This window comes from Tetrao urogallus (genome assembly GCF_951394365.1).
Source record: "Tetrao urogallus genome assembly, chromosome: 2".
Lineage (NCBI taxonomy): Eukaryota > Metazoa > Chordata > Aves > Galliformes > Phasianidae > Tetrao > Tetrao urogallus.
This window is the reverse complement of record NC_136814.1, coordinates 104226364-104242292: the sequence shown is the minus strand read 5'-3', so window position 1 is coordinate 104242292 and position 15929 is coordinate 104226364. Positions and strand designations below refer to the sequence as shown.

The following is a 15929-nucleotide window of genomic DNA, read 5'->3' as shown; positions in this document are numbered from 1 at the left end:
GCACCGTAAGCTACCTTGACTCCTCAGTAACGTGCCTCTCCTGACTTCTTCTGCCTGTGGGGAATGCTCTCAAAATGCAAATGTTTGCCATGGACTGCGGCACTGCTGCTGGGAACCCCCCAGAGGAGCAATTGGCCCAATTTAGATCTTGAAAGCAATATTTCCTTGATGATTTGGGGTGTCTATTGCAGGTAATCTTTCCTCAGCACTCTGCTTCTCGCTTGTCATTTAATTCCTGCTCGTGATGCATCGCAGTGTTTGGTGCCCCGGAGCTCCACAGTTATGGAGGATGTCTCACAATTAGAAGGAGAAGCTATATTAAAACATCAACAGCTCGGAAAACCTTCTGGAACAAGAACCCTACAGCTCACTGCATGTATCCAGGCAGCAGAACTCAGCAGGGAGCAAGCAGAGTAATCTGTGCCCTCCTTCTAACAGCCAGGAAAGGACTTCATGTTAGAAACTGGTACAGGCTGGAGGACAACCTGGATTGTTACGGCAATCACTGACCCTTCCCTGGACAGAGGTGAGGTTTTGTTTAGCCAGCAGCAGGCTGTGCCCTCACATGGGCTGCATTAACTCCCCCAGCACATTAGCAGTGAGTTTTCCAGAAGATTTCACACCAGCGGTGGCTTTGGACATCCTGTTTTCTTCCTGTCGTAGCAGAATTTTCCTGGCATCCCATCTTTGTGCTTCCTCCAAGTTTGGATCGGATCTTAAAAGCTTGCTGTATTTTATGAGCACTCTTTCAATTAATTTCAGTAACAGAACTTTTACTGTGGTATTTTTAAGAATCTCCTATTGATTTTTTTTTTTTTCCTAGATTTATACCAGATGGCTGGGACATCAGGACTTTCTCCTGCCCCGTTTTTGTGCCAACACTGCATGTGCAAACTTCACAGTTTGCTTTTAAATTGTCTCTGTAGCTTAAGCTTTGTCCAAATCAACCTTTTTATATATAAACCTCTGGTGTTCGGATGTTGCAGCTCCAGGAAAAATTCCCTGATGACCCTGGGAATTGAGTAATGGGGTAGGGATCAAAATCTTGTATCATTCTTTCTGTGATTTCCAGTGTTTTGATACTGTGCAACAAAAGAAAGGAGCAAAAGTCACCAGAGGCATCAATCTCCCCTTTGGGAGCCCCTCCAAACCCAGTATCCCCTCAAAGAGGTGGTGAAGCCCTTCTCAGTATCCCCACAACCCCAGAACACAGCAGACGCAGAACCAGGCTTTGAAATTCAGCTTTCTATTCAAGAAACTAATGGCATAATTACACTCTGTGTGCCTCCCTTCCCCCCTGGCCCTGGCAGTGTCACGCTGAATAACGCAGTCCCTTCTCAGCCAGTCCCAGGTCCTCTTTCCCATCAAGCAGTGACAGCAGCTGACCACAGCGTGCATGGGGGGGGCGAACAGGCACAGTTAAAAATATAAATGTCAATCTGTACTCTTATGTATATATATTTATATATCTGAAATACGCAATATTCTGTATTTTTTTTTTTTTTTTTTTCTTTGAGCTCCAAGCCCAAGCACTCTCTCTCCCCGATCTCCTAACTATGTTGTTTGTGACAAGGATGAACTCGGTATGGACTAACAGCAAAGCCCGGATGCTCCTGTGTGTAGGAGAGACGTGTCTTTCCATCCGACCCTGAGTTTGGATCTCCTTGTGCTGAGTGCATGGCAGCTGGGGCCCACAATGCTACTTGGATGCCATACTGCTGCCCCCCCCCTGCAAAGCCTGGGGTGCCTGGGGAAAGGCAGCCCCAGCCCCACACCCACTGAGGGCTGTGAGCTTGTGTGCAGGCACGATGGAGCAAAGGAACTTTCCAGCAGGGACTTGGAAAGGGTTGTGCAAAGGGGTCGATTTCTCAAGTTTGGTTTCAGATCCAGACCTCAGTGGGACGGATGTCCCCGCCGGCTGTGGTGCTGGGCACTGGGCCCCCCTGGCCACCCCTCTGGGTGCTGGGCAGACGGTGGCTGTGCTGGCTGGCAGGCGCCGGGCCCTCAAGAGCTGTCCACCACCTGATGGGGCAGGGTGACGGATGAGCCGTTGACGAAGGAGCCCTGCTTCTCCCGGCCCTTGAGGAAGAAAGTGAGCAGCTCCCCTTTGCCCTTGACGTAGATGGCCCCACGGCGTACAAAGCGGAAGCCGTATTCCTTCAGGATGAGGTGCGTCTCCTCTACCACCTGCAGGGACAAATGGACACAGTGGGAGGCTAGGGAGATCCTGCCCAGCACACAGCACAGGTAGCGTGGACCCCCATGTGCTGCTTGGGCAACAGGTTTACCCACCCACCAGGCTGTCCATTGTCTTGAGGTGCCCTGCTTTTAGCAAAGCCTTGCCCCATTCCTAGCTTGGAGGAGCCGTCAACCATTCCCAGCCCTGCTGAATACTGCTGGCAGTGCTTTCCCTTCCCATGCAAAGCACAGTGCCCTTCAAGGGCTGTGAACGCTTCTGAATAATTCTCAGTTTGTCCCCTTGGTTGCCCAGGTCGTGTTGTCCCACCTGTATGTTCCCCATCACACCAGTGGACTCCATCCTGCTGGCCACGTTCACTGTGTTGCCCCAGATGTCATAGTGTGGCTTGCGGGCACCAATGACTCCTGCTAGCACAGCTCCCTTGTTCATGCCTGCGCAAGAGCAGGGTGGGTGTCACCTCTGTGCTTGGTGACATCCAGATAGCACACCCAGGGTCTGCTCTGGGGGACAGGGCATGAGGTCACCCCAGGCCTCATGAGGTCCCACCGCTCACAGGGAAGGAGGGGAGAGCCCCACGTCCCCAGACTTGCCTATGCGCAGCATGAAGTTGTTGAAGGACTGGTAGTTGATGTTCATCAGTGTCACCTTCATGGCCAAGGCAAAGTCGGCGAGGTCAGCTAAATGCTGCCAGCGCTCCTTATCCGAGAGGGTCTCCTTCTGCAAGAGCAGTGGGTCAGGAATGCCCCCCTTGCCCACCATCCCCTGCCCAGGGACCCCTTACCTTGGTGCTGTAGCCGTTGGCGTTGGCATCAGGAGTCACTCCAGACGCAGCCATGTAGGTGCTGCCGATGGTTTTGATCTTGGTGATACACCGGAATTGGGGTTCGTCCAGGAGCTGAGCCATGGGGATAGATCTTCAGGCACCTGAGGCTATTGGCCACAGCCCTGTGTTGCCCCCATGACCAGCTCCAGCCCAACTCACTGCGTCGAAGTCAGAGATGATCTCGTTGAGGAACCGCAGGCACTCGATGCCCCCGTTGTTGATGCTCTCCTCTGTGTAGAAGTCAGCAAAGTTGGGGAGAGAAGCAAACATGACCCCGATCTCATCGTAGGACTGGCTGTACAGCTCCTGGGGAGGGGAAGGACAGTGGCTGTCAGCTGGAGATGTGGCTATCAGATGGAGATGTGCCTGCACCTCCAGCAAGCCCGAAACCTCCAACCCCAACCCTCCTCCATCTGAAAAAAATAAGGGTGCTCAGCAGTCCTCCTTTGCAGGGCCAAGAAATCTCCTCTGTCCAACCAAAGATGTTTGACTAGAGTCTTTGGCAACCTCTCCAGATACAGAGGCCATGAACAACAAAAAAATGGGTTGAATCACTAAATGTAACCAGGATTCTTGGGGATGCTGCTTGTGGGACAGAAGGTCTGTGTTCCTGGGTGCCCCCTCACCTCATCCCGCTTCTTGGAGCCCAAGAAGTGCCGGGCCACGTGCTCGGGCAGCATGTTGGTGACAAGAGCCTCGTTCCAGCGCCGCATCTCATAGACCCGCTCCTTCTGGTCGTGGACATCGATCTTCCAGAGGAAGAGTGTCCTGGCCAGCTTTTCTACCTGCAGGCAGGGGGAGATGGGTGCAGCAGGGCCTCACCAGCACTAGGAGCATGCCAGCTGGTGTGGGGCTGATCCAAGCTTGGATGGAGGCTATGGGGCAAGGTGAAACTGTAATGGGAGACATAAGACCTCATGTGAAGGGCAAATGGGACCTTCATGGGGAAAGCACGGGCTCTGGAGCCACCATGATGCTGCCTGCTCTAAATCTTATGGGGGAGATGGAGGTGCCAATGTAGTTCTGGTCTTCCGTGGGGAAGAGCTGGAGGTGGTTCCACAGTTGGGGACCAACCGTGCTTCCTTGGAGCATGCAGAAATCAGGCTCGGGGCTGTAATAACATCACAGAGAGGAAGGAAGAAAGGGGCCTCCTAAGGGGGCTGAGTCACTCACGTGGCGAGAGAAGTAGTAAAAGCTGAGCATCACGATGAAGATCATGGCTGTCATGGAGTACTTGGAGGGGACCAGCGAGGACCTGCTGGAGGATGTGGCAAGGTGTAGGTGGGTGGTGAGCTTGGCCATGACCCCTCACCATGCTCCTACCACCCCTTACATGCTCTGCTGGCTGCGGCGCCGGTCGTACTGATCGAAGATGTGCTCCCAGGCGTAGATGTTGACAGTGCCGGCTGCCCCAGTGATCAGCACCATGAGAGTCAGCTTGACCATGTGGCTGACCTGCACCAGCATGATGGTGGCCACCAGAGCCAGCACGGCGATGTAGCTGTAGTACTTGGGCTGCTCCCAACAGCCGCCTGGCCGTGGTGGCACCACCGTCCCGTTGCCTGTCCCGCTGTAGTCCTGCTGACAGCTGAGCTGGGGGCATGAGGGCAGGATGAGGACGGGGGGCAGGGAATGATGATGTCCCCCCAAGAGCTGGAATACTTTGTGGGAGAGTGGAGGACACCCCAACTGCCAGGTGCTAAAATCCTCTCCAGCTTCAGTGCAGCCCTCATTGATTTAATGATTGGCTGTGTGCATGGGACTGTGCGCAATTATGGGCTGCTGGGACACAGAAGGTCAGAGAGGGTTCCTGCGCTGGCCCCATGTCTCACCATGTCCACAATATCAGCCATGGTGACAATGATGATGGCAGCCATGGCCCAGGTGTTGCGTGCCCAGCGAGTCCTGTCAATCCAGGTGGAGAAGGCCACGAGCTTTTTGGGGAAGACCTGCCGGGAGAAGACAAGGGACTTCACCCAGGTGGGACACATCATCACAGTGGCCATAGAGAGAACAAATATTGGATAATGGGGTAGCACAAAATATAGATGGGGAAGGTGTTGGGGGAAAGAGCAGCTCCCAAACCTCACCTATCCTCAGTATCCCCACCCCCTGAGGCTGCCCATCCCGCTCTCACCCGGGGAAAAATGGCAGCCAGTGAGCAGAGGGTAAGGATGAGCAGCAGGATCTCCCCCACCACGAAGGTCACGTAGTTGGCCACCAACCTGTCGCAAAAAAGACCCAGGATGGGACAGACCTGAAGCCCTGCAGGGCTGAAGGTGAGCTGGGGCAATCCATCCCCAATGCCTAACATACCAAGGGTCGATGAAGACCTCCACCAAGGCAGTGAAGAAAAGGACAACACAGGAGCAGCTGAAAGCAGCACCGCTCTGCTTCTCCTTCTCTACTGAGTAGCGCGTCTCCATCTCAGGGTCAATGAAGCGCATGGAGAGCCGGAAGGTGCTCTTCCCCTTCAGCCTGCCAGCAACATTGGCCATCAGCACCCAACAGGGCTGGGCTGGGTCGCGCCGCCGGCTGGGTGACTCACGCCTGGACAGACTCGCGCTCCAGCAGGGCCTCGTTGAGCAGCTTGTTGAGCTCCTGCTCATTCTGCGACGCATCGATTACCCGCTCAGCCAGGTCCCGCAGCCGCAGCCGACGCCGCGGGTTGGGGAAGGATGGGTTCACAGCCTGCGCCACGAAGCAAAGCATCAGTGGGAACGCTGAGGCCATCGTGGGAGTCTCCAAAATACAAGCTGAAGGGGGTGCTTCCCACGCACCGTACCTCTCCATCCTCATCCCCATTCTCCAGGGTGTCCCTCACCCTGGCGTCGGACTCATCGGGTTCCTCAGGGCTGGTGCGCGCCAAGCTGGCACTGCCGTTGCGCTCCTTGGTGTTGATGAGCAGCGGGGAGCCTCCATGGGATGAGGTCAGTGACAGCTTCTGCAAGGCCGAGGCGGTGGCTCACATTGTGCCAAGGATGTCTGCTGCGGTGGCACCGGTGCCCACGCCGCTACTCACCACCCCATTGATGCCATTGCGTAGAGGCTGCTTGGGCACCACGATGAGGTAGGTGACAATGCCCTTCTCCTTCAGGTACTCGCAGCGAGAGCCACCCTCGCCTGGCTCCACCTCAAACTCGCCCTTCAAGCAATCCATGGTGCTCTGTGAGATGTGCACACGCCTGCGGGACACGAGGTGCCGTGAACCGGGGCCACCCTTATGGCTATGGGATGGTGACACCACGTCTCATCCCCACTGAGAGATGCTCACCCAGGGATGCCACCTGCCTCCATCTTGTTGGCCACGGTGACGTCGGTGGACCACACGTCGTACTGCCAGCGCTTCTGGCCCAGCACGCCGCCCAGCACCGTCCCGCTGTGCACTCCCACACGCATGTCCACCGCTGTCTTGGTCTTTTCCCGCACGTAACTGGGAGGGTGACATGGGAGTCACTCACTACCCTTTCTTCTTCCAACCCCAGGGCATTAACACTTTCCTTAACTGAGTGCACTTGGCACAGGAAATGAGACAGAAAAGGGTAGGGTGGTGTGCTGCCTTGGAGAAGCCCAATGGGGTGACCCTGGTGGGGCACCGGGGAGCCCCTGCCTATATCAGTACCCATCACTGGATCCTCTCTGCTTTTTGCCAAATCCCAAGGACACCTTGGGGACAGTGACCAGCACACAATAGACACGTTGAGGACATGCTGGAAATGATGACAAGAACACAATGAGAATGAGGACAAGGACACTGTCATTGGCATTGGCACGGGTTGCTGTGGGTGCCCCAGGCTCCATGGCAGTGCCCAAGGCCAGGCTGGATGGGGCTTTGGGCAGGCTGGTCTATGGCAGGTATCCCAGCCTACAGCATGGGACTGGAACTGGTTGGGCTTCAAGATCCCTGCTAACTCAAGATCTCTTCCAGCCCAAGTCATTCTATGATTCTAAGTTATGCTGGAAGCAGTGATGAGGACATATTGGGAACAATGACAAGGACAACCTGGGGACAATCTGAGAAGCTCTTACGAAATGGCTTCCACCATGGCAAGCCCCATCATGATGGAGCAGACAGCATGGTCCTCCCGGTAGTCAGGCAGCCCACAGATGCAGTAATAGCAGTCACCCAGGATCTTGATGCGCAGTTGGTGGTATTTCTGGGGAAAGGGGCATGGTATCAACCCCCTCCCCATGACTGGGCTCCCCCCATCCCTCTCCCAGGCAGGGTTTGCTCCATCCTTCCCCATGCCAAGCTCTTCCATGCACACAAGGGACACAAATAATCCGATTTTCCATTCCCTCCCTGCCTCCCTGACGATTTGGCCAACTGCAGCCCAGATGGTGGAGGCCCCCACCCCTTCCCCATCCTATTTTTGCCAGTAAAAAAAAATGGGGCATCTCCTGCCCATCCCCTTGCTGATGAGCGGGGACACTCACGGCTGCCAGCTTGTCAAAGCGGGCGAAGAGCTCGTTGAGGAGCTTCACCAGCTCCTGGGCGCTGCAGGATGAGGAGAGCTGCGTGAAGCCCACGATGTCTGCAAAGAGGATGCTGTGGGGAGCGAGGCGTTACAAATATGCTCCTCACAGGGAGAATTTGCAGCGAGAATTTCTTTTCCCATAACGCAGACGTGACTGCGACGATCGGTTCAGCTATGTCCCCAAAGGCTATTTTGGGACGTGGCTGGAAACGATGCTCTGCAAATCATGTCTGGATCAAAAAGTGGCCCCAAGCCATAGTCTGGCTGGCAGCTGTCTCCTGTTACCCTTTGCTGTAGCCACCACCACCCCCTCCCTCCCCCAGTCTCCTTCTAGGGCTTCTCTGGCCCTAAATCCAAGAAATTGAGAGATTTTCCCCATTGACCATGGCATGGGTAGAAGCCAGCCCTACCTGACATTCTCGTGGCGGTACATGTACATGGTGTTGAACTGCTGCATCTCCTTCTGGCTCGGGTCCTTCTTCATATCCTTCAGCATCTCATCCGCCACGTGCTTGGGTAGGATGGAGAGCATCAGCCGCTCCTGGGGGACAGGGCAAGAAACTGAGTGTAAGCGCACTGTGCGTGTGCTATTCTGAGCAGCCCCTCTCCTCTGGGACAAAAGGTGACAAAGTTCAGGCCAAAAACCCATGCCAGCACTGGAGGATCTGCTGCAATGTCTACTAGTGACAGGAGAAGAGGTGATGGCCTCAAGTTGTGCCAGGGGAGGTTCAGGTTGGAGGTGTTCCAGAACTGTGGGGATGTGGCACTGAGGGACGTGGTCAGTGGGCATGGCGGGGTGGGCTGGGGTTGGACTTGGGGATCTTGAAGGTGTTTTCCAACCTGAATGACTCTGATTCTCTGATTTTATGTCCCTGCAAACTGCCCTGGGGATGGGACAACTACACCATGGAGAATCTCTTGATTTAAAGGCATGGTGTGTCCACATGCCACCACATAGGGCGGCAGCACTGGCCCCAAGGAGGAGTAAACCCATGGGGGACATCTTACTCCCTGCTTTTGCCACAGCTCTGCAGCTGGAAAGGGGATGCATCCCCCAGCTGGCTGCACGTGAAGATCTGTGCTATGTGTAATTAACACTGTTAATGAAGTGGGTTTTCCCCCGGGGTTTCTGTGCACAACGGGGCCGCTGCTGGAGGAACAGCTTCATGTCCCTGCCTGTGGCTTTCAGAGCTGCCACCATACAGACAGCACAGAGTGAGACCCTGCTGCAAGGAAAGGAGACAGGGATTTCCCGAGATGTCCACTGGGGCTTGATGCTGAATAACCCTGAATTCACCCAGTCGCTTTGCCAGCTTCAAAGCTACTGACAGCCAATTTATGGGGCAGTGCTGGTGGGAAAAAGGGCCACAAAGTGCTCCCTGTGATGTGGGTGTTGTGCTGGTTCTTCCTCCCACCCCAAGAAGCACACGGTGCAGTGGGCTGGACCCAACACACGTCTCTGTTGCCATTGGGAGCAAATTGCTGGCAGCGGATCAACAAGATAAGAGATGGGAGATGGGGAGAGAGGCCCCAGATAAGGTGCTAAAATTAGCTGGGCTCATAACTGGATGCCGCCTGGAGAAAATGAAGCTTTCCAACTGCCTTCTGTCAACACCATGCAGGTTCTCCACCTGCTGTTATCACTCCTGGCCCCTCAGCAGGATCAGCACCGGGAAAAGTGAGGTGGCCAAGATCCCAATGGGGACATTGCTGGCTGGGGGTGGGGAAATGCTGCAGGGCCATGCCTGGTGATGGGGACATGGAGACTTCTTGTGCGGCCATGTCTGGGGACAGAGGAATGTTACGTGGCCACACCAGATGATGGGGATGTGACATATGGCCCTGCCCAAAGATGGGAACTGTGCCCAAGGCGGGGACATCCTGCATGGCCATGCTTGAGGACAATGACCTGCCATATGACCATGTCTATAGACAGAGACATTCCAAATGTCTGTGACTGGGCAGGGACCTGCTGTATAGCTGTGATCATGGACACATTCTTGAGGACAAGGACCTGCCACGTGTCCATGTCCAGTGATGGAGACCTGCTGCCCGGCCATGCCTGCGGATCTGCAGCATGGCTCTGCCCAAGGACAGTGACATGCCACATGAACATGCCAAACAAAGGGACGTGCCATGTGTCCATGCCTGATGAATGGGACCTATAGCATGGCCATGCCACGTGGTTGTGTAACGGGGTAAGGAACTGCCACACGGCCATGCCCAAAGCTGGGGACCTGCCACCTGCTTACACATGAGGACAGGGACCTGCCACGGGGACGGGGACAGCTTGGAGGTGACCGTGTCAGAAGCTGTGAGGTCCTGGAATAGGACAATCACATGGTGAGTCCTCACTGAATCGCAATTCCCACCTCTGGTCCTCTTATCCTTGTTGCCAGCCACCTGTGCCCCATCTTGCTGTCCCCATACTGTCCCCAGCCACGGCTCCTACCTGCTGCTGGCTCTGCTCCTCCAGGTTGAGCTTGACCTCGAGGGACTGCCGTGCTTCCAGGAAGGCCTTGCGGTGCTTGCGGTCAGCCATGTAGTAGGACATGGTGCCCACCGTGATGGCACAAAGGTAGATGGCAATGTTGGACAGGATCTGTGGGGATGATTTGGGGTGAGAAAGCATTCTGATGATGGAAGACATGAAATCAACTCTAGGTGCAAGCCTCTGTGCTACAGCCATGGATAGCTGCTGGGGGGACTCACTTCACTGCCATGAAGCGGTGGCTCTGCAGGAGAGGTTGACAGGAGACCTCAGGGCCCCTGAGGGCTGACTGCCTCATTAAACCTTGCAGAGGTGTTTTGGAAAATGGCAGTGGGTCCACAGGGATAGGAGCTGCCCTGGGGACAGTTACGCAGGAGCTGAAGTATACAAGCTAATGAAAACACAGCCAAACCCTAAAAATGTCCATGCTCCCATCCCTTCCAGCAGCCAAAACCATGGCTATGAGGTGGCAGTATGAAAGGTGGATGTGCCCGGGTGCTGCTGGCCATGAAAACCCATTCTGTTTGCTGTGAGCATGGTGCTGGACCTGGCCCATATGTCAGACTCCGTCAATGGGACAATGTAAACAAGAGCAAGAGCCCTTCGTGGAAAGTATGCCTGATGAGAGAAAGTTGAAAGAATTCAGTTTGTTTAGTCTAGAAAGGCTAAATGTGGCAGGAAGGACACGATGGCAGGTTGCAGCTCTGCTGAAGACAGCTCTGAGGATATGGAGAAGCCCTCCCATAGCAGAGCACAGGCTGAGTGACAGCCTGTCTCCACTGGGGACTTGCCACTATGCTCAGTGTCCACCTTCTGACCCCTACTCCCCAGCCCTGCATCCCAAAGCCCAGCTCTCATGGCTTGTGCCCATCCCCCATCCCTGCAGCTCGGGATTCCCGGGAAGCCCCACTATGGCAGTTGGCAAGTGAGAACCATCTGGAGGTGGGCACGGAGAAGAAACCCTCAAACCAGCCGCCTCTCTCTATTTTTAAGCAGTTGTCATGACAATGCACCACTCCGCCGAGCTCAGCACTGTTTGGCACACATAGGGTCACTGGGAACCTCGCCTGGATGGAGACATGCCTACCCCAAAACCCCACGTCGCGTGGCCATATATACCGCAGCCAAGCACATCCTTGTGCTGTGCCAGGGATGCTCAACTCCCAAACCATCCAACAGTGGCTCCAAGGTGGGCCGCAGACCGTGCCATTTTCCTCCGGCCCCACCAGTGTCTTGCAGGCGTGGAGGCCATCCAAACTGGGGCTGAGTCAATGGCCCAGCCCAGTGAGTGACAACGAAGCCATGGGCAGGGGATGGAGACCCCATGGTAGGATGAGAGGTAATGGCTTGAAGTTGTGCCAGGGGAGGTTCGGGTTGGATATTAGAAACAATTTAATCTCCAGAAGAGCAGTGATGCAGTGGCACAGATGCCCAGGGAGGCGGTGGGGTCACCATCCTTGGAGATGTTCAAGAAGCACAGAGGTGTGGCACTGATTGATGTGGGCAGTGGGCACGGTGGGTGTGAGCTGGGGTTGGACTTGGGCACCTCAGAGGTCCCTCCCAACCTTTAATGACTCTATGATTCTTTGGACTGAATCCCATGCATCCTGTCTGGCTCAAGGCATGGACCACCACCAAACCCAGAGCCCCAGCCCCCCAGCCCCATTCAGCCCATGGGCTCATCCTGGACAGCTGAAGCAGGGCAGAAACTGCTGGCATTTCTCATCAAGCCTCCTGGGCTGCGCCGGTCCGAGCAGCACCCGCTGCTTCATCCTATTAATAGCAGTGCCCTCGGGGAGCCGTACAAACGTCCATAATAATAAAGCATATGATGTTTATTTCTGGACATAATGTTCCTCTTTTGCAGCAAGCAGAGGCTGAGGCATGCGGCGTTGCCAAGGTTTTGCTGGCCCTGGACTCGCCGTGCCACAGCAATGATGAATGCAGGCGCTGCTGGCCGGGGGGATGCCTGCAGAGCCCCCAAATCCGGGCACGTTGTCACCATCTCACTGCAGTGCCAGGAGCAAAGGCAGGAGATGGAGTCCCTGTTGCATGCAGCTCTTTTGGGTTTGCATTTTTTGGATCAGCAGCAAAACCTGGGAAAGCCACTGCTTGCACGGGTTTCTGTAGCATCTTTTCACGGAGCGCACGTGTGGAGCGGGCAGTGTGGGCACTTCCAGCAGGATTTTCCACTGCCAACAGCCACTGCCGCACAAGTTTGCAGCTCTGCCTTTTATTTTCCCATCCCCTGAAGAAGGCCGTGCTACTAGCAGGCCTGGAAACGCTGTGTGTGCTGCCTGCTGGAGCACCCAAGATGGATGGGCCATGCGGGACATGAGTGGGGCTTGGGTCGCCCTCCTGCTGCAAAACCCATTGCTCTGGGGCAGTGACAACACTGTCTAGCTGCTCCAGGCAAGAATTTCCCAGGAAATATTGAGGTGATGGGCCAAGGACCACTCTACCCCTGCATCCCCATCGTTTGCTGCCATGCACGAAATGGTGGCCCATCCCTATGGCAGCATTTGAGCTCAGGGATGCTGTTTCTCTACGTTTTCTTTGGCAGAAAATCATCCCCAAAGCATCCCCAGGCACAAGGGCTGAGCAGCCTCCACCAGAGCTTCAGCACTGGGGGGGTCGATGGGTCGCAGCCCCGTGGGGGGGTGGCTGCAGGGCTGATGGCTGTGGGGCTGGTGCCTGCTTGGGGCCACTCAGTTCTCCCAGCTCCATCCTCCTGGGAATCCTCTGGTGGCTGTTTGTGAGCCTGGAGGAAGGCCCATGCTGGGCTGCTGCCAGGCTTCGGTTAAAAATGGCCTCTTAAAGCCATTTTTGTAATTTAAGGGGAAATCAGCACAAGTGGAGCCCCTTAGCAGGGAGGATGGGGATGCCCTCAGCCCAGCGTGCCTCAATTTCCCCAGCAGCTAAAGCACATCCCATCTGTCTACACACCCTGGGTGGCTCTTGGGGTCGAATCTGTAACTTTGAGGCCAGGTCTGTGGCATGGGTGCCATGGGGATGTTTTAGGGGAGCACCCTGCAGCCAACAAACACCACCACCAGCTCAGAGTGCCCGGATCAAAGCAAGTCTAGGCTCAAAGCATAGAGACGGACATGAACACGGGGTTAAGCCATGGGAACACAGTTGGCCTCTTCAACCTGACTAGGATGAGATAGGATGAGAAGTAACGGCCTCGAGTTGTGCCAGGGGAGGTTTGGGTTAGATATTAGATATCGAAACAGGGAGGTGGTGGAGTCACCGCCCCTGGAGGTGTTGAAGAACTGTGGGGATGTGGCACTGAGGGACGCAGCCAGTGGGCACAATGGGGGGTTTGGGGTTGGGTTTGGAGACCTGAATGATCCTTTATGGATCCTGAATGATCGTTTATGACTGAGTGAGGTGGTAACAGGTTGATGGTTGGACTTGGTGATTGTAGAGGTCTTTTGCGAGCTTAATGATTTGATGATCGCACGATTTGCCCTACGCCACCCCCGGGGCCCCGCATCCCCCTTCCAGTCCCCGTGTCCCCGTACCTGTCTCAGCAGCGTGCCCTCATCCAGGGCATCCTGCCTCTGTTGGGCGACGGTGACGCCGAGCACCAGCGTGTGGACGCCGCAGGACACGGCGGTGATGAGCACGATGGGCGCCAGGCGCAGCGGCAACGTGATGAAGAAGGAGAAGACGAAGAAGGCCTGCCAGCCCACCGTGTCGCTGGCCTCGGGCGAACGCGAGAAGTTGAGGCCCAAGTAGCAGAAGATCTGGGCCAAGATGAGGACCCAGAGGACGTAGGGCAGGAAGCGACGGGCGGCGCGCTCGGGTAGCAGCCTGTATTTGCAGAGGGCAAAAAGCAACACGTGGGCAGCCAAGCCGGTCCCCGCTGCCAAGGCCGGGGCCAACTTGTCGGCGGCGTAGACCGTGGTGCACATGAGGAGGACGTAGCAATCGAAGAGGGCTGCAAAGACCACCAGCACCAGGAGGGTCTCGTGGCGTTGCCGACGGAAGTAGGTCTGGTAGAGGTTCTCCAGGGACTCGGGAGCGAAGGTGAGGCGCATGAAGCGGGGCAGGCAGAGGCACGGCCCCGAGCTGCGCACCGTCACCTCGTGGGTCCGGCCCACGGCGTGCTCGGGGTCCGACGGCAGGCTCACCGAGTAGTCGGCGGAGTACTCGGCCGAGTACTCGGGCTCCGAGAAATCCCTGTTCCTCGGCATCGCGATGCTTTTCTCACCCCGATCCTGGAGAAACGATGCTCAGCGGGGCATCGCCCTCAGCATCCCCGTTCGGCGGAGCTCCGCGGTCGCTCTCCTTTCCGGGAGCCGCTCTCTCCGGGCTCTCCTCGCGCGGAAGAACGGCCGGAGGAGGCGATGGGGATTATAAATAGCGAAGGCCGGGAGCCGTGCCGAGCCGGCCTGCCCAGCCCCTGCGCACTGCCTGGCTGCGAGCGGAGCGACGCGGAGTGGAAAAATGTCGCGATGCCTCCTTCCCTCCTTCCCTGCCCCTCCTTCGAGGGCAGCCGGCTTCGGGGGCGACCCCGGCGCTGCCCCGGCCCCGCCGCTCCGCTCCCTCCCTCCCGTCCCCCGCCCCAGCCCCGCCGCCTCCCGGTTGCGGCAGCGCAGGTGCGGCCCCGCCGCTCCCGGCAGCATCCTCTGCTCTCCTCCCGCATCCCGAAGGGCTCCGGCCCCGCGGGGGGCTTCGCTCGGGGCTTCCCCGGGCCGGGGGAGGGAGCCCACCGCCGGTCGTGCCCGTACCGGTGCGGCCCCGGTGCGTCCCCGCCTTCCGTAACCCTCTCGCTGCCGGCTGCGGGGAGGCCGCGGTACCGCCGGGGTGGGGAGGTGGGGGCGGGTTGGGAGGGTTGTACCGCTCGCGGCCCTTCCTGGGTTGCGGGGAAGGTAGGGGAGCGCGGGGGACGCTGCATCGGGGCTTTGGTAGCTGGCAATGCTCCCGTGCCGGTGGGGTTGCTCATATTGCCCCCTTCAGCATCCCAGCCTGCTCTACTCAGTGCTGCTCCCTGCTTCGTCCTTCCCATCCCCTTCTATGCATCGGGGCTACGGTCTCCGCGAGGATGTGCATCCCTTGAACCAAACGCCTTCAGCCTCGCTTGGTGCCAGGAACCCGAAACCCAGAGCCCAGAAGATGCGTGGGCCATCCACCCATGGCCCTCTCTGGGGTGACAGCCGCTTTACAATACCCCCACTGAGGAGCACAGCAAACCAAGGCTTTCCCACACGTACGTCCCCTTCTTCTCGGCTGTCCCCATTGAAACCTCTTCAGAAAAGTTCCCTGTCCCTCGTGTTTCACTGCTGCTCCACTGCCTGCTCCTCTCTGGCATCCCTGATCTGGAAAACTGGCAATGCTTCAGAGCTGCTGGAGATGCCCTGGACCACAGTCGAAGGAGCCCTGCCAGATACCCATGCATCCTCAGCTGAGCTCTGGGCCAGCAGCTGTAATGGGAGACCATCCTGGCTCCACTGCCAGGAGGAGTAATTGCTTCTGTGTAATAATTAATACCAAAATGAGAATGCTGAAGCCGCAGCCCTCAGGAGGCTTCTGGAGTGCTTGGGGTTACCTCTGTCCTGCTGTGGCTAAAGGGAAGTAACTGAGCAGCACAAAGCAGAGCTGACAGTGGCTGGGGGTGATCAGGCACCGGGCCAGACCAGAAATGCCAGTGTGTTCCCCAGCTCCTGCCTCCAGCAAGTGCTGGGAGGAAGGTGGGCAGCACCTGTGGGCCACACTGATGGAGGCTTTGTGCTCCCAGTGGTCTCTAGAAGCAGTTCTCTGTCAAATTTCTGGATGCTGAAGGGGAAGTTGCTTTGTTTGGGGCAGACAGAGCCAGCCTGGATAGAACAGCCTTGCTGAAGAGAGTGGAGTTCAGGGTCCTGAAGGTGCAACATAGGAAGCAGATGAGCAGGGCTGTCAGCGCAGAGATGCTGCAGGATGGAGCCAACC

General features: G+C 56.7%; 1 protein-coding gene across 3 annotated transcripts; it reads right to left on the bottom strand.

Moving 5' to 3' along the window:
* Positions 1-2004: 2004 nt before the first annotated feature.
* Positions 2005-14194, bottom strand: ADCY3 (adenylate cyclase 3; the record flags this gene model as incomplete). 3 transcript variants are annotated; one of them, XM_079550101.1, is made up of 20 exons in its annotated part: positions 2005-2187; positions 2507-2631; positions 2791-2917; positions 2982-3095; positions 3183-3329; positions 3650-3808; positions 4197-4281; positions 4357-4616; positions 4856-4972; positions 5161-5248; positions 5340-5501; positions 5572-5714; positions 5809-5967; positions 6046-6208; positions 6298-6456; positions 7053-7180; positions 7461-7572; positions 7912-8042; positions 9954-10103; positions 13520-14194. In XM_079550101.1, 20 exons carry the CDS (start codon positions 14192-14194, stop codon positions 2005-2007), a joined length of 3387 nt encoding a protein of 1128 aa, XP_079406227.1. The 3 variants fall into 3 exon arrangements, with proteins under 3 accessions (XP_079406227.1, XP_079406228.1, XP_079406229.1); XM_079550102.1 differs by having other exon boundaries at positions 4197-4278; XM_079550103.1 differs by having other exon boundaries at positions 4197-4278; positions 5848-5967.
* Positions 14195-15929: the final 1735 nt, after the last annotated feature.